Below are 26,684 nucleotides of genomic sequence, written 5' to 3' on the forward strand. Positions count from 1 at the left end.
TGCTGTGGGAAGAGAATAATCCATGGCTTTGGAGCATGTCTAGCAGAGAAGTCATATGGATGCCCTCTACCTTCTCTGGGAGACTGTCCTTTTCAAGCAAAAATAGTTGCTTACTGCCTTTCAATTTTGCAGGTAACCTTTGCAGCCATTGCCACGTCAAAGACTGCAGTTCAGACTAATCATGTTTGTGTTTGGACCTACTGCTCTCCTCATCATGACAGATGAGGGGGAAACAGACTTTTTTTTTACCTGTTAAGCTTGAGGGTGACAGATCAACTGCTAGTCATTGCTCTCAAGTCTAATTAAACCACCGATTTAGTGTGCTCAGATGTTTCATAATAGACTGCTTTATTCAATATTGAAATATCTGATGAAGAATAAATTTAAACAGATAAGATGTTACTTCAATAAATATATTGTAAAGCATTTGTGCACAAAGCTTTACCCTCCTTATTTTCCAAGTTTCATAGTAGGAGTTTTGTCTTGGCATGTGTTGCTACTCCACACTGCCAGATTACTTCTGAGGAGCCATGTTTTGTCACCTAAGAGTTGAGCAGTCCTGCAGCAGGACTACAGGTATTTACACAGATGGTCCCCCACACAAAATCCAGGTATGTCAAATGCTTTTATACTATACTTCAAGGATTTCAGAGCCCTTTATTTTGTCAGGAGCTTCTACTGAATTGAGCTTCTTAGGAAGGCTAAGTGAGGTGCCTGTGTACCTCTCCATACACAAAGAGGTTAAATGATCCATTGAATGACATTCAACAAGTCCTTGTCACTCACTGTCCTTCTCAGTCCTGCTTCCCCTTCTGATATCCTGCCATGGTCAGAGATGTCTGATGTTTGTCAGAGATGAGCATGTTAGTTTAGGCAGGCCAGGCTGCTATAAATAAGGTATGAACTTGTAATTGGAATTGATCCCATTTTTGTAGCTGAATGAATTGCTACCACTCTGCTCATCAGCATAGGCTGGAAGTTTTCAGATTCTTAAATATTTTTTACTGGAGCAGTTTAAGCTAATGTCTTTTATTGTATTGCTGGTATAGATAGAAACATGGACATGGTTGCTTTCAGCAGTTCAGCTGATGAATGGTAACTCAGTAATTCTCTGTAGCTCAAGCAACGTAGTAGGTTAGTACACTTAAATTTCATTTTGTCATTGTCTGTAATTCTTGAGATACACTTGGCTTCTAGCAAAAGATCAGATAGTTCTTTCTGTTGGTGCTTTGTTTCCTTGAGCTTGCTTTCAGTGCTGCTTTCTAACTCCTAAAACCAAACGTGCCTAGTTTCTGCTCATTGGAGAAAGCAGAGAGAAGACAGGTGTGCTTGTCCTGAATAGAAAGGGCAAAGCTAGTGAACATAGTGGTTACTGTGTGTGCATAGGTATGTTTTATAACACTAGAGAAGGTAATTTTCAGCAAGGCACAGGTTTGGTTCATTTCCTAGTTAAAACAAATCTGTATGACTTCATCCTGGTGCATTCACTCCTTTAGTGGTAACCTTTGCAAGCCACAAAATACTTCAGCTGGGATGTCTGCAGCCCAATGATGCAACGGGGGATTATGCCACAAGCCAAATTTGACTGTTATGGTCATTTGACATCAGAATTTCAGTATGGATGGATCAAGTTTGTCTAGAGCAAGTTCATCTTTTGTGGTATTCTGTTTGAGATATATAATGTAGGAAAAAAATGTGCCCTTTATCAAGGTCCTCAAAAGGATTGGAAAGTAAAGAAAAAAAAAGGCATATCAAAGGTGCTATTGATATGAAGCTGAAAGAGAGGTGCAAAGTACAAACACAGCAGAGAGATGGAATTGTGAATCCTCTCCAAGTCTGTCCTATGTTTCTATGGTTTGCGTCATGTTTCCAGGGGCTTACAAGTGAGAGTGACCATGAAATTGGTACCTCTGTGCTGAAAGTAGTTTTTGGGTAGTTTTTACAGCTCCTTTCCTTTGAATTTCCCAAGTAACTTCAGTTGGCTCCCTGTACAGGATTGACAGCTCAATGCCAGCAAATGCGAAGCCAAAAAGAAAGTAGAAGGTAAAAAAAAAGAGTGAAAAGCCGGAAAAAGAAGTCTGAGAGTAGTTGGCATTTAAGAAAAAAATAAATAAAAAATAAAAACCCCAACCACAAAACCCATAAGGGCAGTAGCGTGACCATGTGTAGCGGTCGTGAATGTCGCACTGCTCAAGACAGCACTGCAGTTGGGAGTAATGCTTTGATAGGTCTTGTGGTGAGTGTGCAAGGACATCTTCAGAAGAAGCGCTTATTTTATATGCAATGCTGTCAATGTCACCTTTGAGGAAAATCACTCGAGAAGCTTATTTGTTAGTAAATGTTCCTCCTCCATCCAGTTTGACTGCCTTTGTTCTCTTCCCACATGCTGTAGAATAGATGCAGAGACCCATTTCTCCACCTTCACAGCAGAGGGAGTGAAGATGCAGTTCCCCCTTGCTTCTTGTCCCGCCACTTGGTGCCGCATGGCAGGCTGATGCTACGTGGGGTGGTGGGCGCTGCACAGGCACTGTGCGGGGAGCCTTCGTTTCCAGGAGCCCCAGCGCTGCTTCGATGAGGATCAGCGGAGAGCATTTCGTCACCACTGCCTGGGAAGTGCCAACTGCTGAGATACTGAATATTCAAGCTAAACTTGATGGCTTAATGCAAGGGTGAGAAATCATAAAAAGGAGTGCTCTTTGCTGTCTCTGCCTCTCTCTCTTACAGTATATTTAAAATTGCTGCGTTGTGCCAAAAGATACAAGTTGTCTTTGAAACAATTTTTAAGTGTAAATGTGACATTTCCTCCACTAATCGCACTTTCTTCAGGTGAAGGATAATAGAGTTGTCTGACTAGCTCAGCCCTGGGTCTTTGCTTGAGTAGTTATACCAGAATGAATTATATCCATAGTGGTAGTTTCCCAAGTTCTTCTCTTTTTTTGTGTGAAGCGTTCAGCTCATTTACCATCTCAGTTTGAATGTGGAAATATTCGAAGAGGTGAAAGATCAGTGATTTATATGTAGTATCCAGCATCCTTCTACCCAGTCCTTATTTTACTTTAGGTTGATGTCATAACAGATACATCAGTGCAGAGAATGTACAGTATTTTTTTCCCAAAACCGCTGAAAATCCCTGCTAGTTCTCAATCACAGAAGATCTTTAATTAAAAGGTAAAAGACAAAATAACGTTAGTGTGGATGGTAAGTAATTGCAGCTGATTTTTTTATTATTATTAATTTTTTACTCTTGAAAATCCATGTCCATGTATGCTTATTTCCATCGTCTCTAACCAGAAGCAAACGACTCAATGTCTCTAACCATATGGATTTCATATGCCATTCAGAGCAACCCAGACTTATATGGTAATGACTCAACAACTTACTGAATTCAGTTAGCAGCTTTATAGATCATTACTTAAAGTATCTCAAAGTTAAGTTTCATAACAGTCCCACTTAGATTATCTCACATCCTCCATCTAACTGTTCATTAAAGGCAACCATGCCTTCTATCAGCACAGGAGTGATTCACCATTAGTATTTCTTTCTCTTCATCCCCATGCCCTACTTCTATCCAGCGTTGCTTCTTAGTATCCAAAAGCCAAACCATCATCTTGGGCTGATGTCCCACAATACAGGGGAGTAGTTAAAGGCAATGATCTTGAACAGATTTGTCTTTAATGGCAGTAACCTCTTAAGCATTGCTGCTATATTTGATGAAATACTGAAAGAATGAGCTTACAACGACAAGTCTCTCCTCCCAGGATCTGTAATTATGTTTGCCAAACAGGAGAACTTTGCTTGCATAAAATGAAATTTGTGCTAGAGTAGAGGCCCTACGAAGGACCCTACACACGTAAGGTCTGCAAGGACCACTGACCTCAGGCTTAACTTGTAACAGAAGTTCACACTGTTGCAAAATTCAGCTGTCATAGCTGGTTTTGCTTACCTTTTCTCATGCTGTCCTGAACACATTCATTCAGTTCCTAATTAAACTGGTGTATCATCATTTTTAAGAAGAGGATCTGACTAGCTGCTTCTGCTGATCAGTTTTAAAAACATTGCTACCCAGGGACCTGTCCCTCTTGTTTTGTAAAACGTCGTCTGAATCTCCAGTTGGCAGAAAGAGATGTCATCCCATTACCTTCAGTGGGAATAGGTTAGGAAATTGGACTTGTCAGCATTTGGGAACAGCCAAACGGGGTTTTTTCCCTTCCCTTATATCTGAGTCTCATTTTGACCATAATGTATATCATGTTTTTACATGAACTTAGGGAAAAAAAGGACGATGTGCTTTAGTGCTTATGTGGATTCAGTGAATTACAAGCTTGTGATTTTAGCCCCTGTTTCCATGTATGTTGCTCCTGGCAGTGTTAAGTCTTGGTTTGTCCTGTTCTCAACCCTACACTGTGCTGGTGCAGTGACTGGTGTGGCCATTCGTGAACCAAACTGGGAATCTAAGTCTTTTTTCCTTTTTCTACCTGGTCATTTTTCAAACACATCTGCTCGCTAGCGTGGTTCATCACATGTGTAGCCACTCAGGCAGATGTGCTGGTTTGGTACAGTAGGGGAAGTCTGAGAAGCAGGGAGAAGCACCTGGACACAGAATTGGAGAAGGATTTGTGCAGACAGCACTGCTGCTCCATTTTATTGACTCACACATGTGCTACTGAAATGCTTACGCAGTGTTTGTGGAAAATAAAATAGATACAGACTCAGAAAAGGAGAAAAAAATACTCAAAGATTGATCCAACACAGTATGGATCTAAGCATGGGATTTGTAGGTGAATGCTGAGCCTGATCGAGATTCTTTCATTGCTTTCCTGTGGAGTTTCTGTGATGTATTGTGGGATATACAGAATCAGAACTGAGATCTGTTGAGTTACAAGCTTGTCCCTGCCAATGCAGATGTACTAGCAATATCTGAAAGCTTTCATCCATCTTAGAAGTGCTTAAGATGTTTTGACTGTCCTGTAGCTGTCCAAGTCCCATGCAACCCATGCTTTGGACCCACTATGGTGGGTTTGTCCTAGTGAAGGGTAAGATTGTTTTAACCTTCCATCATATGGATGCTAAAGTAAAATCACAGTGGCATCAAATATTACAATACTGATTAAATCCTGTGCATGGAATATGTCTGGGTTTCAAGAGTGAGATCTGCAGATGTCTCTCTCCCTTTATCTACTTCATGCTGCTCAGTGATCTGATCTTACTGGGTTGTCCAAACTATGTCTCTGTGTCTTTTGGTAGAGACTACAGTGCAAATTGTCACAGGGATATCGTAGTCTCCCTCTTCTTCCTCTTTAAGGACTACAGTGTTTCCTCTATCACCTATTCCACTTTAAGGAAGTATAGTCCCTCACTGAATCAATACCCAGCACCTGTGTTTGTTCAGCCATCTCTGCAGAGTGATGGTGTCAGTGCATGGGGAGAAGAGTTTGTACATGTGAGTGCAGTGGAGAGGCATGGTGGATGCAGATGATTCAGAAGGGAGCATGAGTAGCATTGCAACCCTCTCAGCAGTGGGCACCTAATAGTTTTCGTATTCTTGGTACTGTGTATGTTTCAAAACATCATGTGAGAACACCAGCCATCCTGGCTAGGCGTGACAGGAATTAGGCAAAGTAGCAAACAATCTCTGATATTGTTAATGATGTGACCTTCCAGTGACACTTGGCGAGGTGACTGTTCAGCTGTAGCTACCTCAACCTCAGAAGGAGCATCTCCTTCCTTGTTTGTCACTGTAGTTCAAATGGAGAAAATCTACTGGAAGAGATGACGGTGTTTAAAGCCATGCCACCAAGTTGCTGCATCTTATGTATAATAAATACCAGTTTCCTTTTCTGTAAGTCTAATATGTAGGAATAACTTGAGTTCATTTCAGTTAGCTATATGGATTAATAGTTGCTGTCTGGGTGCAGCTGTATGCAACCTACACTGAATTATCTACAAGTAAAGCAGATATGTGGGATTGTGGTGCAAGAGCCTGTGACATGTGTGGGTCTTTCTGCCGTGACTTAGACAGTCATATCAAGGATTTGGTCTTTTTTGAGGAGAAAGGACAGTATACATCTTAAACCCATTTAAGAGAGTCTCCAGTTCAGGGAGCAACAGAGTGCAGTACTTTCAAAGTAATGCGTGCCCCCATTAAGCCATTCTTCATTACTGTACAGGCATGAGTCATAAATAGTTTATTTGTTCCTTGGCAACTTCATATTTCATGTAAGAATGAAAGAACACATATACAATGGAAATTTTATGAGATCAACATTTAATCCCTGAAAAAGATCTAGTAAACATCAAGATTTCCCCAAAACTGGTGATCTCATCAGTCCAAGCAGACTTGCAAAGGTTAATAAAAAACTAGCCTTTGCAGCAATGGCTATGAACGTATATATACACTTACATACACATATTCTTATGCAAGTATATGGGGTTATTTTTCCTTGTAGCAGAGTTGTGCCCTCTCATTCTCTGCTGCAAAAGGCAGTGTAGGTAGATAAAATGAAAGCCAGCTGTTGTATACATAAGGAAGAGGTACAATAAGTGAATACAGAATGGCAAGTGAATGAGAATGGAGAGGCCAGGATAACATGTACAAATACAAGTGAAACATGACTGGTTATTCAGAGCCTTATATTGAGGTTCTATAAAATGAGATTTCTATTACATTTCTATGTATTTCTATTATGAGATTAGCTGATCTGCAGTATGTCCTTGGACGTGCTATTTCCTCTGTATTTTTCAGTGTCTCTACCTGCAGCAGGGCATAAAGTTAATCAGCTTCTATGTCAGAAGGCCGTGGTCCCCAGAGTTGTCCTTCTCAGGGCTAAGCAGCCTTTGTTCAAGGATTGGTATCTCAGATGTCTCTTAGTCCCTGGACTTCCAAATTGCCTTGAGGTGCAGATTTCCAACAAGCTTGTTTGCAATATTGTTTTGTTAGAAGGAGAAGTTCGTCCTTATTTTAAGATTGCCAGGGGTTGAATGTGAACTTTGAAAGCTGAAAGCAAAGGGTTAACCTCTTGATATAAACTCAGAAAAGCATAAAAGAGAAAGATGCAGTTCAGCCTATCAAGGATATGTAGCAACTTCTGTGGCTGTTTCTTAGAGCTTTCCCAAAGCATCTCTCAGCCCTGAAGCAAAGGGGACAAGCAACTGAGTGACATTCTCCCCTTGGGATGCTCTATTACAGAGTGGACTTTTCTGGGGGTTTTGTTTGGGTTATTTTTATTGGCTTTAGCCAGTGAAAGGTAACTCAGCAGCACTTTGCTTTCCTGTCTGCTATATTTCAACATTAGCCTGTAAGGGCTGCTGGCCTAAAGGGGTTACATAATTTTCAGGGGATTCCTTTCCCCTCTCAATCTGTTGGTCTCTGCTGTTCCCTTTCAAAAGTTTTTCCCTGTTTGCTTTATTTCCTGGGAATCTAGTGTTGGTAACACAGAGATCTTTTGCCAGGTATAGCAGCAATGGTTTGTATTTCCTTCCTGAACTGGGCTTTTTTCCCCACCTCCTTTTAATGCAATGGGATAAATAAATACACAATGTGTATTCAGTTGGAGCTACAAAGGAGCTGTCTGTGCTACTCAAGTAACTTTCTGCATTTTAAAGATCATTACATGATTTTATGCTAAAGAGTTGAAGAGTACTGCCACCTAGTTCGTCCTCCTACTCCAAAACAGGATCAGCTCTACTTATAGCATTCCTGACAGACACTTGTATAACCAGTCCTTAAAGATTTCCAGCAATGGGGACCCCACCACCTTTCCAAACAAATTTTCAAGCTGAACATTTCTGCAATGTGAGCTCATTACTTTTGTCTCTTGCCACTTGTGAATGCTGATAAACAGATTATTACCTGTGCAGCACCATTTTATGTACTTGAAGGGTGTTTTCATGCTTTCTCTGGGCTGAGCAACCTGTGTTCTCTCAGTCTTTCCTTATAATTTGTGTTACCTAGACATCTGCTTGCTCTCATTGCTCCCCAATGATCTACCCCCAGTTGCCTCACGTCTTTCTTGAGGTGTGGAAAGGGTACTTCAGCTGAGCCAGTAGCGGTGTTGAGTAGGATGTCACTGCAGAAGGATGTCACTCCAGCTGCATTCCAGCAGGTCTTCCCAGAGTGGTGCTTGCTTAGCTTAAAGCAGCACAACAACATCACAGGTTCACCTTCAGCTCATGATTCTGTGTGGTCCTTAGACACTTTGTGCAGCACTGCTGTATACCCAGTTGTTCCCCATCCCCTGTGCCTGCAGCTAGTTGTTCTTGGCTAAATATAGAAGCTTACACTTGTCCTGGTTGAAATGTATCCTTCAGCTTTTCCAGCTTGTCAAGATTATTCTAAGCTTGTCCTCAGTTATACACACTGTTTTATCCAGCTTAATGTAGTTTGCCAGTTAAACACTTCTGCTGCATCACCTATTCCATTAATCAAAATATTCCATCATCCGGGAGTCAGGATGAAGAACCCTACAAGAACGATCCTTCAGATTTGGCTATGAACTGTGGATATCTGCTTCCAGAAACAACAAATTATTGACACTTACTCCAGCCGTTTGGAGTATCACCTTTTAGTAGTAGTCGTATTGATCAGTTTTCTCATCTAACTTTCGTGCAACTCCCTCCAAGGTGAAACATTTAGGAAGACAGATTTTGGACTACATAATTTTATGAACTGGGTTTAGTATTTTTCTTCCCTTTTTTTTTTTTTTTCTTCACTTTTTGTTGTAACTTTTAAAATTTTTTCCTAAGATTTTTCAACTTAGTTTGAACTGCTTTCAACTGCCAATGGATCCATGTTTTGTGGCATGTTGATCTTAGACCATTTTGTTTTATCTGGTTTAGCTGACTGTGAAGATATGTGGCATCTGTACATGCATATCCCTACACAGGCACCTGCCCCCCCAGTATGTGCTACTTCCCACAATGTATTGTTTCATTTATTGATTATTGATTTATTAGCCTGTTACCCCTTTACAGAGGGAAATTAGGTTGTTTAGACTAGATTTGCTCGATAGATCTATGTTTTCTGTTCTTTGTCTTCTTTTACTTTCATTTTGTGCTTACAAATTGCTTTGGTTATCTGCACCAGAGTCTTTCTGGGAATTTAAAGTAAAAGCAAATGGTCTATAGCTCCTATGGCTTCCTAGCCTTTTTTTCCATTTTCATAAGCACTCTGTTTGACCTTTTCCAAACATTTGGTACCTTACTTGTCCTCCATGAACTCTCAAAGACAATTGATAACAGCTCTGAGATTTCTACTGCTCATTCCTAAAGTATCTTAGGGCAAAGTTCATCTCTTGGACGATTTGAGAACATTTGATTTACTCTAGTGCTCCCTGTGTATTCCCCATCCTGGACTGAAATCTTGTCCTTTCTTTACTGGTATTAATTCCTGACAGTGAGAGGATCAGTTGGCCTTTTTTAGTAAAGTCTTAGCAAAAATGGTGTTTTGATCTTCCTAGGGTAATGTCTCAATGGCTTTCTTGCCTTTTGTGAGTGGCAGGCCAATAATTTTATTGTACTTACAGAATGATGCATCTCATTTTGTGCCCTGGCCTTTTAGTCTTCATGCCCACATGGTGTTTTACTGCATGATGGTCATATCATCTTACTGTTGGAGGTGTTCATTATGCATACATCCTATCACATTCACATTTTTCTTTTCATAAAGAGTAGTCATAATATTAAGGGGGTAACATGCCAAACATGGCAGTTAGAGTTTTTCAAACTAATGCTCGTTTTGACAGCTGTAAAAGTTCTGGCTAGTGCGCCTGATTGGAATATGTTGTCATCATTTGGCTAGTTTCAATGGTGCTGTGACATCTTCCCCATCATGACATTCAAAATTACCAGGCAAGCCTTATCTACAAGACACGGGCTCTTTGTCTGTCATCATGGTCCAAATGTATTACCTGTGCAAATGGGACCCAGAAGAGAAATATTTAACAGCCAGACGGATTTCCTGTGTGTTAACAGTAGTTTAATCTGCTGGCCAGTAGTTATCCTTACTTTGAGGACTTTTTCTGAGTTGTCTTCCCAAGGCAGCAACTGTCAGAAAAGCAATGAGAACAGATTTCTTGTCACTGTCTGTGTGGAACCACACTACCCTCGGGGAGGGAAAGTGGGGAATTTCTGTATCTCCAAAACAAATCCGGTTAGCTGGATAAAGACTTGTAAAACCTGACAATTCTGAGAGGAAAAATAACATACAGACTGGACAGAGGCAGTAAACAACACTTAATAGTGCAAGTGGCTGAAGAATTTTCACCAGGTTGAACAGATACTGCAAGCAGCTCCTTGAGAAACCCCCTATATTTGCACACACAGGGGTATAAATGTTTTCAAGTTGTCTTCTAGTGCTGCAGGCTGCCCAGGGGGGCAGGTGCTTTTAATGTGTTCCTTTTTCACAAAAAGAGGCCAAGTGATTTCTTTTAACCTCTGCTTTCATTTTTTAAGTCCCTCTTGTCTTCTGGTCTCAGGTTAACTCCTCTCTTCCTCCTCCCTCCTCCTTTGCCCTGTCCTGTTTTCTCCTGGTTTGGGATTAGTTTGTCACTTAACAAACAGCACATTTGGTTATCCTGATGTTGGCTCTGCGCTTTGCCCTACCCTGTCTATTGTATATGGGATGAGTTGCTTTTTCCTGCCATAGCTTGTTTTGTTTCCGGGACTGCTGTACAATTCACCGAAAAGAAGGGGGTGACTGGAAGTTTGTGTGCATGGGAAGAGTAACTTGAAAGAAGGGTAACTCACAGGGTCTGTGCCTGCATTTATCCAAGTCCCCCCCTCTCATCCATTTTCTTGTGACCTTGGAAAAATCATATAGGTTCTTGTTCTGAGTCCAGAGCAGTGTTCCTGTTTACCTCAACTCTCAGCAGGTGTAAAGGGAACTTAAACACCTAGCTCCTGGACATGGTGAGGACAAAACAACTAATCTCAGTGATGAAATCTATACAAGTACCTGAAATAGCATTCAGTCCCTCCCATTCACTTGTCTGCCATCTAACTTTGTAGACCGTGGTTTCTGCTAGTACCCAGTGGAGGTACATCTGAACCAGCTGTCACTCCCATCCATCTTCATTTCTTAGGAGAATGAATTGGTTTAAATTCTCATATAAATTCCCTTTTTACTTGATTATGAAATATGTTTTAATTTCACATCAATGTTAATTTTATTAATACTTTTTGTAGCCTTTAGTATTAACATGTAGTTGGGGGAAAAGCCTGCTAAATATTTATGCTTCTTTTCTTTGATCTTTCACTCAGAATAACTGAAAAGGTATCACACTTAACATTTTTACTATAAATATTTTAGATAGCGTTTGAAAGAGTCCAAATTCACCTCTCGTGTTGGATTTGTTCTTATTATTGAGATAGGTTGTCACTCTTAAGTACCTCTAGGTGGCATTTGAGTTGCCAATGGTTGGAAACTTTTGAGCGATAGTGTTGTGGCTAATGACCAGTGGTGGAATCATTAATATTGACTGAAGTAGGGCCAGAGCGTCTTCCATCCTCGTACACTGTGGCTCAGAGGGAGATGTCTTCATGCAAGAAGCACAACAACTCTGCAAACACAGTGTGTCTTCCAGAGATACTCTTTGCAAACAGATTGTGTCCCTGACCTGCTCCAGTTGCCCTGGAAGAGCACAAGGGGTTGTGAATGAGATAGCTAAGTCCTGAAGTTCTGCCAGACCCACAGAGCCTATTGCTGCTGGAGCTGCCTCATTCTACCACTGATTTAAAAGGGATTTAGGAGGTCAAGAGAAATGTGGGAAAAGTGGGAGAGCCAGCAATGACAGAAATATGTTGATTGGTTGTGGTTTTACTCACTGAAAATGTAAATTTTTCTGTGAGACTTTCTCACTAGCAGCCAAAACACTTCAGTTGCCAACACTGCCCAGACTTCCAGGTATCATAAGCTTCTGTTGTCCTCAGTATGCTCTGATTCCTCATCAGCTATGTCAGCCAAGTTTCTTTTCCAGAGAGAGGGGGTGATCCATCATAGCAATTTTTTGCCTTGGTCTCTGATGGGAAATGTAGTCCTACCATGGCTTCTGAACTACACAGGGAAGGAGAAAGTCAAGGAGCTTAGATGGCAGTTCAGTTCCCATGAGACACAATATCCAAATTAAGTTATTTTATTCTTTTGTTTGCTGGATTGGAGAATGTTTAAGCCTCTAGTGGTCAATTGTTAAACAACAAATAACAAAAAGTATTACCCCTTGCATTTTGTTTTGGTGAAAACATGATTAGATTTTGAAAAGCATTTGACATGGAACTTTTTCTGTCAAACCTAGGGAAAATGAAGTGAAATAAAGCCCTGTGCTGTACACAGAACAAGTATTCTGTCCTGTCTGATGCTGAGACTATTGCTTTTTCTCTCTTACTTTCAGCGTACAATTATTTTTCTATGTTTGGTACATAAAATTGTCTCAAGTATTTTACCAAACAACCTTTTCTCATTTGCCACTGCAATGGGCAGAAGTTATTTCACTGGGTTTTTTACATGCACGTTTGTATCAGAAAGTTTGGTTTTTTCTGTCTTTATTCCACCTGTGCAGTCCTTGTATCTGTCCTAGTGATAACCCTGAAGAAAAAGTAGGGTTTTGTACCCTATTCTAAGCCTCACAGGGTTGCACATGTTCTGATCTTTGTGTGCCTGCCCACTGCACGACTTTCATTCTTGAAAGGCTCAGCCTTGGTAAGTTGAGAGTCTCATTCCATTGAAAGTGCATAATGTTGCATCCGTCTGGCATGATGAGTGCTCTAAGGTTACTATGCTGACAGCAAGGCAAGTCTTGAAGACGTTCAGCCTCTAGCCTACTGTTGAATCTTCCTAGATTTAGAACAGAATTTTGAACTGATTACTAGATGGAGTAGTGAGCCCCTAAAAATTGAGGAGGCTCAGTGTGAACTGAGAGCACAAAGTTCATCTTAAAAGAGGAATAAGTCTCAGTCGCATCCGAGTTTAAATCCACGTGGAATGGATTCCTCAGTATTGGCATAGATCAGATATGATGAGAATTCTGTCACCTGTGCTTGATAGATGATTTTCGCAAAGAGAGGGAGATTGGAGGATGAGCAGTCATCACTGATGCTGGGATCCAACCCCTTGAGAACTGGTGACATACCTGCTTTACAACCATTGATCATTGATTTCTTCAAGGGATCAATGAGCTATTGTATTAAAAATGAAAACAAAAAACCGCAACCCCCAACCTCCAGGCTTTGCAGGTTTTTTCTGGCCTTCCGTGTCAGCAGAAGTCTGCATCACAGTTAGCATATGATCCTGTGGGGACTTTGGATTTTCTTTTGGAATAATGGAGAATGATATTTTTCTCCTTATTCTTCACACTTGTGATATTTCATCGTTGCCTGCATGTAATGGATTCCATTACTTTTGATGCTGTGAGACTTAAGAGCTTTTTAATGGGAAGTGCTAGGATCTGAGATGTGTTGACTGTATTGTTGGCTGGTTACTGAGACGACTGTAACAGTCACAAGGGAAATACTCTCTCAGTTTCTTGCATAACTTGGTGTGTTTACAAGAGTTCCCTCTGCTTGGGAGCTGGTGGGAAAGAGCCCTGTGCTGCTTATGTTAGTTCTTCTTTTGCTGGCATGTGCCAACAATCCAAGGTGGTCAGTTGAAATGAGAAAAGGTCATTGGGGGCCAAGGTGGTGGCCAAAGAACAAGTAATCGCTTGAATTGTTTCACTAAACATTTAGTGAGTACATCTAACAGCCAGGATGATTTCTTTTTCAGGAGATGCTTATGAATTTTTTTTTCAGTATATGTCTGTATCTCTTCCTGCACGTAAGAAATTAGGTAATAGATTTAGATAGAAGAGGAAAATCATGATCAAAACTTTCTAACCAGTCCAATGTTTTCGGCTACTTGATAATGGCTTAGAACCTATTTGTGGCTATTTAATAGTGTCTCACTGACTGAGAATCTGAAAAGTTTGAGTGCTTTCATTTTTCATCTACCTTTCATTATCTTAACTAGCAGGTGTTATTTATGTTCTTTGCCACTCCATCCCATCCCATGCTCTTCATCTCTCTCAATAAGCTGCCCTGTTAACAGATTTTTTACTCTTTTTTTCCCTACATTAAGAGAAAAGCTTAAAACTGAATTACTATTAAAGAAGGAAAGAATGAAAAGGCCAAGCAGGTTTAGGTTTTGGTATTCAGATACGGATTTCACCAAGTCAAATTAGAAAAGAGCAAGAAGTCTATCTCAATTACTATCTCAATTTTGTGAAACAGAACAATATTTGGGTCCAACTACCTGTCAGTGAACATGCGTCTCTTGTAAAGTGACCACCAAAAAAAAAAAATCCACAGTGGTCAAATAATATTGACAGTCTCAACGTGGTTATGTTGACCTGAACTATCTTTGAAGCTGAACCATCCTTCTGCCAGGTGTCAGCTGGAAAAGATGTGCAACAGAAATGACCATTCCCTGCTTTCTGTGGGTTTGAAACAATTCTTTCTTCTGAAGATGATCTAGTGCCTTTCATTAGCATCAAGATCACCTTAAACAAAAACATGTCCATTTTTTAAAATATGCTGTTGTATAGAGTATGCTCTTTCAGAGAAATCGAGTATTAGCATTTGAAAAGACTGATGAGAATGCATCTTTGGGAAAGGCCTTTGTTCAGAGAATTACTGCTATATTCTACATGTATATCACCATGGTAATTGAATTATTTGCCATTGACAGTAAGGTATATAGCACAAGCCTTTTGCCGTTTTCCATGATGTGGTTCCTAACACAGATTGCTATTTGTCAATTTAAAATTTATAGTATGATATTTAGCAGTTGTGCCTACTGCCATAGTGGTGGATGTGGTTTGAAAGCATGAAACAAAAAAGGAAAAGGTAATTACATCTTCTTCTTCTTGCAGTTTAATATTCCTCCCCATTTCCACTTAGAACATGAACCTTTCTAGAACTACTGGAGCCACAAAGCAAAACTAAAGCTGTGTTCTCTGCATGGGTTTGGCAACTATGGTGCTCACAACATGCGACGGTATTTTGAAACCTTTCTCTTCCTTGAGATCATTCCATGCATACTCAGAGCATGATGTGATCTCTGTGAAGCGTGTAGTGGTCATTGAGTACTGTGTGAAGGTTTATGTATAGTAATGACATGATGAGTCTTTTGGAGGGATATAGGATACAAACTGCTATGGCAAGAATTGGGAGACCCTCAAAGAGCGTCGTTAACACAACTCACTTAACAGAAAGAAAATAATCTCAAATACTTGTGTTTCCATGTGTGTAGATCTTTCTTTTTAAATAATATTCTCTAGGAAAAGGTGCAATATAGATATGGTGGTGAGTAGTACTGCTTAGTGCACTGCTTGGAGTACAAAAGAGATGTGGTACTCTTTTTCACTTCTTGAAGTGGGAGATTGTCATCTCTACTTTTCTATTCCTCAAAGTAAATCCAGCTTTCTAGAAAAATGTCTGGTTCTGTATTGTTCTTACCACACAAGAGCAGAGGTAACCTCCCTACAGAAGTCTCTGTGCTTCCATGCTTTATTTAAGACAGATGGAAAGTAGAACACAGTTAAAAAGTGGGGCTTTTTCCCCACTCGCTGCTGCCCCTTTTATCTCCCTCTTCAACTGCAGGATGGAGAAATTTTCATTCTTGTTATGGTATTGTATGTGGATGAGACAAATGCCAGTACCAGACATTTATTCTTTAGGCAACACTTTGTTTACCAAATGACCCTGTGTCTTAGTCTTACCTAAGCGCTGAGACAGGTTCCCCAGTATCTTTAGGTGTTTTGCTGTTGGTACTTTCTGAGCTCAGCTTTTTAGCCAAGTTGTATTTAAAACATCCTTCGGTGGCCTTCCATGCAGGGAAAGCTAACACACAGGTATTAATTTTTATTGCCTAACATACCCTTTCATTCTAGCCCTAGTCCCAGTGTCAGCTTACTTTCATGTTCGTTTTATTACACTAGTGGCAGACTAAGGCCCCTTAATTTCTTGCTCTGCTCAGGTATCGGGCTGAAATATTGAAACATATACACTGACCTTCAGGTTGGCCCCATGCAGCGAATCTGACCTGGCAGTGAGCAGCTCTCTAGCACGTGGAGGCAGCTGCGTACCAACTCCTGAAAATGGCGAGGCAAAACCATTTCCTCCAAAAAACATATGAAAGAGCATTAGGCATTGTATCACTCCAGCGTTTGTTCACGGACTGTATCTTGTTTCCTCCTGCAGCATCAGAATAAATTCCTGTCTTCCTTTTCCCTTTGAGCAGTGCTTCACTGTATTCACTGCATTTTATTACCTGAAAGCCGCAGGCTGGTGCAGAGGAGACTTGTGACAGTAAGATCAGCTGAAGCCTAATGGGAGAGGAGTCCATGTGACTATGAACCGCATGGACTTGTCTGGCAGTGCAGTTTAGGTAAATAAAACCCAATGCGCTCACTGTTAAGCTTCTGAATTTTTTAATTTTTTTTTTTTTTTACCTGGTGAAGCTGCTGTTCTAGGTTTTGGCCTCAAATTTTCTGTTGCTCAGGATAGAGAGCTACTGCTTCTGTATTGTCAGGCTGCAGCATGATGTGCAGCAGAGAGTTCATTATGCATTAGCAGAGCCATCTTTGAGGTAGGCAAACAGTCTGTGACTGCAGAACAAAAGGAAAGCAAGAAAGGGAATCAGCAAACATGTATTATTTGCTGACAATAATTGTTTCAGTTGCAGCTGATGACAGTGATTAGTCACATTGTCTTAATATTTTATTTGGGGACAAAGGGGGTAAGTATTAGGGAAGGGAAGAGCCAAGAAGTACTCTTCCCCATCTCCCTTGAAAAGTTAGCTAGTACGTGTCTGAAAACAATGCTTCAAGTTTTGAAACTTGCAGTGTGTCTTTTATTGAAGTAGCATTGAACCATTATACTCCTTTCTAATTAGTAACAAAGATACAAATAAACCTAGCTAAAAGGTAGAAGAAAAATTTAATGTACCAACCATGCGAGTTACGTGTAGCCAGCCATGTGTCTTAGTAGTTAGATTATTTTTTTGGCTATAGTTAAAATTAGAAAATTAAATGGCTGTTTTATTCTCCTGCATCAATGGTTAACTTCAGCTGCAGCTAACAGAACTCTAGTCCAGTGCTGCTCTGTCATACCTCTGCCCTTTCCTAATTTAAATGCCTCCTAAAGATGCTGGTTTTCCACAACACCTGCAAGAAACTATTGCGTCCTACTCTGACCTATTTAATTTGCCTCATGAGTGAACTGCTCACTAGGACAGAGGGAGGGAAATACATAAACAGATGGGTCAAGAGAAGTCATTACCTTCAGTTAGCCATGACCAGTGAAGAAACAGTGCTGTAGCTACCCCTACCACAGCTTAAGTACGTTAAGCAAGCTTGTGTTTACATCACATTAAATGGTGGCAATCAGTTTTTCATCATGGGATATATTCCCCGTATATACAAGACTTCATGATCAAGCCTGTGACTGTATATCTTCTAAACGGATTTTCATCCAAAGCAATTTGCAAATGGTTTTGATCAGGTGGGTTGCTGTAGTACAATTAAAAGCTGAAATACTACCAGCTGTAATGGTATTTGTTAGCCTGGTTTTTAAAATGGTTTCTGTTGAGCCCAAATTCATTATCCCTCTCCCTTATTCAAATTTCTCTCTTACAAGGTAGCATCTGGCCAAACCCTTGTTATTGCATTTACTTGCTTCTCCCAGGTCTGGCCTCTCAACTGCTTTGCAGAGGTGGAGCAGAGCAGAGCAGAGCTACACCTTCTCCGCAAGTTACACTTCCCCCTGTTTTCTCAAAGATCACTTTTCTGCAGTGTTTAACCTGCACCCAGGGAAGGCTCTTGGGTGGTTTTCAGCAGTTAACTGCACTCAACTTAACACTTTATGAAATGCAGTTTGCCCTTTCCTATGCTGGTCAGATTTAACTTGCTTTATCTTCAGAGCACACAAAAAAGGAGGAGTGCTTTAATTTGAAATAACCTTTTTGTTGTAAACCACGAGTGGGAGCAGGGCAAGCTTCTCGCCCATGTTGGGTGGGACAAAGTTGGTATCAAATAGCTATGCTGAGATAAAAACTACCTGTGCCTGTTTCTAGCAGGATTTCAGGTTGAAATTGGTATCTTGAGAGTTATCTTTGTGTATGAACACATATAATGTTAATCAAATAGTTATGATAAGCATGGTTTCTAACATGAAATAATTTTTAGGAGAGAGATGACCCAAAGTTTGGTGAATGCCTTTGTGTGTCATTAAATGCAGAATCCTGCCAGTCTGGGAGATCCTCCTATCTAGTACTTGATCTCTGCTTTCCCGTAATTTTTCCCCTCAGATTTTCTTTCCTTCACTGAAGTGAGTGTTTACCTTTGAAAGCAGAAGCTGAGTGGGCTCCATTTGAAACTAAAAATAAAAAGGATGCCACAACTACCGTTTAGATACAGTAATACAAGTACTGCAGCTGTAGAGATGCCCTTGCAGGAGCTATCTACTCCACCCTGTTTTTGATGGAGAGCAAGAAGATCGCTTATTCAACTTACTGATTTGCTCCTGGGTTTGCATTAACTTGTCTTTGCCTAACTCAACAACTCTTAAATACTCTTTTTATCCCCATTATTCTCTTTTGTCTTTTGCTTTCCACAGCAAGGGGTAAAAAGTTCTGCCATGTGTGCTTGCTGTCATGTCTCACCCGGTTTCTTCCCAAGTTTGCTGGGCTGCTCTTGCACCTCGGCCACAGCGTGGCAGGTGCCCTGGCACTGCCGTTTGGTGCTCCACTTTAGGAGTGATGGCCACCCTCATCCTGCATCTCTGTCCTTCTCCCACAAATGGAGACTTCAGATGCATTTTGCCCTTGTTTCTAATTTCCAGCAAAGGCAAAATAGTCACCCAAATTGAAAAAATAAATGTTTTAGTCTGTTCTGCAGCTGTGTGTTGAGTCTCATCCCCCAAGCTGCAGCCTGGATGGTGAGGCTTGTGAGACACCCTGCATTAGCTAGCAACATTGCTCTCCAGCGCACGCAGAGGTTTCATGGTATTTTTCTTATGCCATCATTGCCAGCCCCACTGGTCTGAGGGGGGTATATGTGTGCAGTACTCCCTCGAGGTAGCCCCATTAGCACCACAAGCTGTGTTGTTAGCAGCAGTTCATTGGTGTTAGCATAGCCCTCCTCCTGAGCTTCTTTGCTCTGGTAAGAAGCTACTACACTGCAATACAAGTTGAGGTATAAGGGGGACTTCAGCAAAGTCCTGTGCCAAAATTAAAATTCAGCTCAGTCCCACTTGTCTGGAGTGTGTATTTTTACATTAGGGTGATTTTCAAGCAACAGGAACAAAATTAGACCACAAATAAAAAATAACCCAGGGGGTAAGTGTTTGGCCTCATGTATTTGCATTTGTAGGCACATGTGTTTATGAGCCCTCTTTTGGTTTATATTTTGTAGGACAAAGAAGGTCAGCCATTGCTACCGTATCATTTACCGCCACCCGGAGAGGACTTTAACGCAGGACGAGGTGCACCGCATCCATCAAGCTATTGAAGAATCAGCAGTTCAAGAACTTGGGGTTGAGGGCAGGTTCTAGCATTGCTGGTCTGAAGCCCTAATGACAGTCACTTTTTCCTTTTTTTTTTCTGCCTCCCTTTTTTATTCTTTTTGGAGTTGGGGGTACAAGTAAAGAGAGAGGTTTTGTGACTGAACCTAGCACATGGAAAATGATTGATAAATGGGCAATGGTAAAACCATACCAGATAATAAACATTACTACTGAGAAATCATTGACAAAGCACTGGCGCTTTATTTTAACAAATGGGGGAACAGCAGTAATGTAAGATTTCCCTCCTGTTTCAGTAAGAAATACACTGCCTGGTGGCTTTTTGTGTTGTTAATTGGTCCCTGGGTTCCATTAAACTGTAAATACTTGGCGTTATTTCTGTGTTGACAGGATCTTCTGTCCATGTAACAAGTGAAGCAAATCAGGGACACAGATTAGCTTGGGGAAGAAAAACCTATCCCTCCCTCTTTTTAAAATAAGAAATGTCAGATTTTGCTTCAAGAAGCATTCCAAGAAGTACATCTTGCGAAGTTTGGCTCTCTTACCTTCAGAGCCCATAGGTATTACTTTCATCTGCTACAGAAAAGGAGCCAGTGTGACTCCGGGGCCAGACTTGTCTGTCTTCAAATACTGGGTCATTGGTTGGATTCCCTTGCTCCCACAGAGCTAAGCAGAGCCGCTTAGCGAGGCACTCCGAGCTGTGCCACCTTCCCCAGGTGAGGAGCTCCCTTGTCTCAGTTCTCCTCACATAGGCACTAGTGTAAGGTAAGTCTGTTCCCCTGTCACCATCAAAGGATTGATATCACATGGGGCAGGATGGCAGAAAAAAGAAACTCTTTCCTACAATGCCCTGAAAAGCAGCAGCCTTGATCTCTCACAGTATCTTACTTTCTAGCAGCAGTATCTCCTCAGAAATTTGACGTTTAAGGCAGGAAACCAAACTAAAACAGGATCTCCTACTATTTCAGGTACCAGTTGCTTTACAGGATGCTTGGCTTTTCATTACAGGTTATAATAAGTAAATTCTGGTGGTGGTATGATGCTAGGACCTGTAGAAGTGTTCAAATGGTCTGATAAATACTTGATGAGCCATTGCAGATGCTGATATGGAATATGGGACCTGTTTTTGCTTGTAATGGTATTTCATACAGTCTTGCAGGTCACATCTGGTTGCTGTGCAGGCAACATTCCCTCCTTCAGGGAAGAAGGCAGTAAAAGCACTGCAATAAACAGCATCTAACGCTGATTTATACCTTATCAAGAAACACCTGTGCAGCAGCCTTGTGCTCAACCATAAGAAGCCAGTTACTATTGCAGATGTGACAGAAGCAGAGAGCTCATTTTAATTTCATTACTCAACATATTTAGCTGTGTAAACAAATCCTAATCTAAATCACTGTTGTGTTATCCAAATAACTTAATTATGAAAACAATATGCTAGACTTTCTACAAGGCGAAAAGAAAGGGTGACATTTAGGCACCAGAAAAACCTACTTGGTTATTTTTATACCATGATCTATGAAGATCAGTAAATGCGGCCTGGCCCATTTGATGTTTCTCTGTCTCCTTCGTTCTTTGCCTTTTCAGGATTCTCAGTGAGGACCACTGAAGAGGAGGAGCACTTCCCTGAACTGCACTGAGCAGTAATTGTTCCAAGACAGGGCCTGATCAATGCTGCCACATGGGGCAGCAAGTTATGTGGATGTTAATTGATGGGGTCGCCTATGGAGAGAGTACCAAAACCTGCTTCCTGTATGAAAGAACTGCCATCTGGGATGGAGTAGATTGCAGGATTCCCTGTTTAATTTATTGGTTAGTGAAGTTTCCCTTTTCTGCTCCCTGAACCCCTCAGTTCTTCTCTTATTCTTATCAGCCAGTTTTGGGGGCATAGAAATCTGGGGAAAGCAAGGAGGAGAAAATTGGGCAACGAGCCTTTGTCACTGTAGCCGCAGACTGTCATGTCCAGCTTTGCAAGGAAACTTGGGTGTTCTTGAATTAACTGATCTCCAGCCACTAACATTAGTTGTGTTTGATGTGTCTGGCTGTGAACTGTCTGCACTCAGATGAGGAGGGGCTCCCTGCAACAACTTGGTGGAGTAACATTATTCTTTGAAATCCAAAAGATTAACCTAATGGGCTAGTAGGATAAGGGGGAAATGCAAAGTTTTCCCTGAAGTTGACCTGACACCATGGGATCATCTTCTGGAGTAGGTGTTTTCATAGCAGCAACGTTCAAACAAAAATGTGAACCATTAAGATTCAAAAAAGTTAACAACTTCTTCAGGAGCAAGTGTGGTTCAATTATATGAAGGATTTTAAGGCCTGTAAATTCACATGGGCTGTCTGTGAGCATAATATGAATACTTGGGTAGGTTTAGATTGGGTAAGCCTTTGTCATATATGTTCTAGGATTAATCTACTCTAGAAACCTATTGTTCTGGCAGAGATTCACCACAACTAGCAAAGCAGACCTCAGATCAAAAGGCAGCAGAGTTGCATTTTTGTGCTGCTATCCTTTAGAAAATAGGGCTTTCCCTTCAAAGCCTGACCTTAATTTTACTAGGAAAATTTGCTGTGGGCAGTAGTAGACTCCCAAACTATATGGTCCCTTGTGGATGCCAACAGACTGTCCAGGAGAATCTGAGGGTGTAATAGCCATCATTTGTTTTACCACTGATCAGGGACACTTGATACTAACAGTATCTCAGGGGCTGGATTGGTCCTTGGTGGGGCTATAGAAAACTTGACTGAGGCAGGTCCTTGGTACAGTAACTGACCAATTCTGTCAAAGAAAGGGCTACCCTCAGCTGTCACTTGGCTTTTCTTAGCACAATGGTAGGTGGACTAGCGTGAAGACCAAGAACAACGTAGCTGCCAAGGCAAGTTCTCTTGCTAGTGTCTGCTACGCTACAGTCTGTCTTATGAACATCCCTCAGTCTTGGATGGGCTACAGGTCTGTAAAGGTGGATGAGTTTATAAATATCGAAGTGATATCACGTTATGTGGACATAGTAAGGGCAGCAGCATTTGAGTAATTAATGTGCATGCTGACTGACTAGCATAGCGACAGGCACAAGGCCCTGCTGCTTGTTTTTATCAACTGCCTGTATTTATTTTTGTGTGCCACTATTTTTTTTACCAACATCCTTTAATAAAAGAGAAAAAAATCAATTGTAGCAAAAGAAGTTACACGTCCCCGGGAGAACTGGCTGCGGATTTCTATGACTGAACAGTATGTACTGTTTTAATGTTCTGGGGGCTGGTTTTGTTCCTAGTGGCCATTGGTTTTCAAGCTAGCTGTGATTCCTGGAAGCCTCAAGATTTAGCTTTAACAGCCAGTTTGGGATCTTTTCAGTAAACTGGCACCAAATTTACAGTGCACTGAGACTTATATGGTTTTGATGTTCTCATTAAAGGTGCTGAGACAGAAGGAAATTGCGAGGTAGGTAAGCAGTAAAATGCTCTGTGTTTTAACCCTGAGACCTCAGTGACCTCTGCCATAGTATTGCCAGGCATGATCAAACAGTTGCACAAATATGAAAGCAGTTTTGTACTGAGAATCCAAACTAGATTAGTAAACTACTGGTGGTGCTCGTTTGCCTTCCATTGAGAGTGTTCCTCCTGTCCCTTCTGCAGGTTGGTGGCCATACTTCAGAGCTGAATTTACTGTCAGCTGTGTGCAGCTGTACTGAATTTCTCAAGTATTGACAAATTGGTCTCAGCCCTTGAATGATTTCATGTAGGGACTAGCTTTTTTCTTGTAATGGAAAAAAAGAAAGTCGTGGGATTTTTGTTTATTTGGTAGTTTTTATCTGCATTGACTAATGCATTTCACCTGTCTCAGGTAAAACTCATGGCCAAGACAGGACTCTTTGGTGGTCCATTGAAGTAAACACAAGGAGTCTTGCCCTGAAAAGCAGAATTATGTCCATCTCTTTGAGTTCATATTTGGGTAAAACTGAAGAACCTTGTCTTCGCTGTGGGTTGACTGAAGGTTGGCTGGTGCTGGTTAGTTAAGCCAAGGTCAGAAAGCACTCTGTCTTGCCACCACCACCCCGAACACAAAGAAGTAGTTTTATGCACAAGGAAGTTCTGTCAAATTCAGTGTGAGCATATAAAATGGCTCTGCTGGGTATTTGAGGCCTGCTGGTCGATATCGCTGAACTATGTATCAGATTTGTTATCATCTGGGAGGTAAAATGGGTTTGTACTTCATCTCTGAAATAAGTAGCCATATCTTTAAAGCTCAGAGCTCTCTTCAGATACTGTCTGCTGTGCATCTTTGCTAAGAGAAGACTGTTTCTGTAAAACAGATTTGCTTTCTGTGTAGAACAGGCCATATTGACTAATTACACACATCCTGATCAAATTTTAAGATACGTGAGAGTTGTCTCTGTAGGACCACCAGAACTGAAGCAATCTTGTAAGGATCTTGAACAATTTTGTAGGGGACACAAGAAACCAGCCATTGGCACTTACTACCTGCTTTTAAACATTACTGCAATGGCATCTGAATTTTAAGCTGAGTATGTCAGAGGAGACGATTGCAGTTCAACACAGAGCACGGGCATATGCTGGGTGAAGGCACTGACTTCTCCCAGAATCTGTTGTATAAGGTTTGATCATCATGAACATCTGATGCACTCACATGTTTGGCAGTTTTCATGCTTTTGTGCTTTTGTCAGATGGCCTCTGTTATTCTATTTATGCCCACTGTTAACTACGTAGAGTCTGGTTTAGCCTGCCTTTTATATTTGGAAAATTGTGCCTAAAATCACTACTGCCATGACCTAGCTTTCTCATTTCAGTTTTGCTTACCTTTTATTACAGTTCTTGCTATTCAAGTTTGGTATAACTTTGGTGAAGAAACAGTGTCAGGCTGTAGGCAGGGAGATGATTTATACCACAGCCTAAAGCCTGTGCTCTATGCCGCATTACTGCAGGGTCTCTCTGTGCTCACCCTCTGGATGCAGGTGATTAACACGCGGTCCAGGGAATTGTGCCCCTGCCTGCTCAGTAATTTGCTGGGCAGCACCGCAGTCATCCAGAGCAGCTGCCACTTAAATGGTCAGTAGATTGTTCTCTTTTTATTTTAGTGTCTGCAGCTTCACTTGTATCACAGTATGATACAGCCGGAAGCGCTGTGTTGGTATTTGCTGCAGCTAAGCATCAATTAGATGCGTCTTGTGATGTGGTGCCTGTGCAGCCATTTTTCAGTAGAATCACTGTGTGCTTGTGAATGGTTATTACCGTCTCCATCTACAAATGTGAGTCACATTGAGACCAAGGGTCAGGATTGAAAAATTATTAGACCCCGACAGGTGCAGATAACTGCTTGTGGAATTTTGTGGATGTCTGTGAAGGTTTGAAAGTCCCACTAGGCATCCGTCCAAATTTTTAGTCACTTGAAACATTTTGCAACCTGGCGCTCAGTGACAGTGGTGACACTGGTGTCATTTGGGAGAGGGGAGCAGGCTTAGTGAGCTATCACAGGGTAGCTGAGCAGCACGGCGGGAGGAGTTGTCTTCTGATGTCCTGGGCTCAAAGCGCTGAATTTACCCCCCATCATGCTACCGGGAGGCATGGATGTGAGTTTGGCTACATGCCTTTGCATAGGCACATAGTAAATAATTAGCATGCGTTGCCCAGGCTGTTTCATCATCAGTTATTGTTGTAACTGATGATTAATTTAAGGGATTATTGATTCTTATGCCACGTCTGTACTCACTGGTGGTAGAGAAACTAATAGTCATTCACAGGGTCTTTATTGACAGATCTCAGTATAGGAATTCAGTAAATCAGTGTGGGAATGGAAGTGTAGGTCTGTAGGTTGGTTTGTGTCTTCCAGATCGTGAGGGGGTTCACAGAGGTTTAGCTTAAGTCAAATGTTTAGCCTTATGGACCCACTCCGAGGCTCTATTTTGTTGGGTTTTCAGCTTGACAGATGCTTCAGGAGGTATGTGGCCATCCGAGATCACCAAACAACTCTCCAGAGACATGTCCATCAGGAAGGCCTTGCCTGGGCACTGGGGGCTCTGAGCACACATCATGCCTTGCACAGCAACACCTGTGAAGCCTGATTACCTTCAAATTTCTGTCCTATGCTCACAGTACACGTAAGCCTACCTCCTTGAACACTTCCTCGCTTCTACAATCTCCTAAGTGCTATTTAAGCTCCCTCCCATGACCCTAAACCTCAGCTCTTCACCCCTTTCTACCATAGTGCCCCACTCAGTGCTAGGTGCCTTGCCAGAAGCTTACTCGGGGGGATTTCATGCTGGCTGGCCAAGGGGCCAAGCAAACCAGATTGATGACCACTGTGCACATGTGTTAACATTTGGGTCTCTCCTCTCAGCACAGCTGCTGTTTTTTACAAAGTTTGCCAGAACATCATGCTTCAGGGACCCTCGCCTTGAAATCCAGTGTGGTTGGGTTTATTCCAGGGGGTTCAAAAGTCAGTGAAGGTCACTGACAGTGGAAGGATGGACACCCATCAGTATTGCATACACCTTTGCTTCCTTAAGAAGATGAGACAGAGAAATATCAGGGTTGTAATGAAGGTTGTCAGTGTAAATAAGTGTATCCTGACTGAAAGTTCAGACAGGGGAGACAACATGTTAGTAAGAACCTGATGCCCAGCGTGGTCTCTTACACATACTTCCAGAAAATGATTACAAATGTAGTTTTGATAAAAAATAACAGCAGCCTTCTGTGTGTGTTTACAGGCTGCTATGTTATTGTGCTGTATACTCTGCATCGCTTTTCATTCCTTTCCACTTGATAGAAAGCAAAAAATGAGAATTTGGTTAAGAATTAAATGATATCCTGTTGTTCCTGGTCTTGCAGTATTACCTCTTTGTTTTTGAACAAGTAGGGCAGCCCGGCATTGCAAAGGAGAGTAGCTGGCCAAATTATACTATTTGTGTGCCACACACACACACGCGCATATGAAGTCGGTTGGAGTGGGTGATATGAGCCTTAAATCTGGCTAAAGATACACGAGCAGAATTGTTTCCCATACTCTGTGTGATTAGAGACTTTTCTCTCCTGCTGCTTTGCTCCAATACACAGAAAATCACCTTTTTCCAAGAAAAATTCAATACTTTCTGATGCCTCCTGCTGTCAGAGAGCCAACA

At 41.4% G+C, this 26,684-nt stretch overlaps 1 protein-coding gene across 1 annotated transcript in view; it reads left to right on the forward strand.

Moving 5' to 3' along the window:
* Window positions 1-19,643, forward strand: part of FARS2 (phenylalanyl-tRNA synthetase 2, mitochondrial) — a 188,861-nt gene extending 169,218 nt beyond the window's left edge. The window contains exon 6 of the mRNA XM_086469294.1: window positions 19,440-19,643. Within this exon, the coding sequence (XP_086325420.1) occupies window positions 19,440-19,578 (139 nt within the window). The 3' untranslated portion in view covers window positions 19,579-19,643. The remainder of the gene's footprint in view (window positions 1-19,439) is intronic.
* The last annotated feature ends 7,041 nt before the right edge of the window (window positions 19,644-26,684 follow it).

The sequence above is a fragment of the Leptosomus discolor genome, chromosome 8 (assembly GCF_034619465.1).
Source record: "Leptosomus discolor isolate bLepDis1 chromosome 8, bLepDis1.hap2, whole genome shotgun sequence".
In the NCBI taxonomy this organism is placed as follows: Eukaryota; Metazoa; Chordata; class Aves; order Leptosomiformes; family Leptosomidae; genus Leptosomus; species Leptosomus discolor.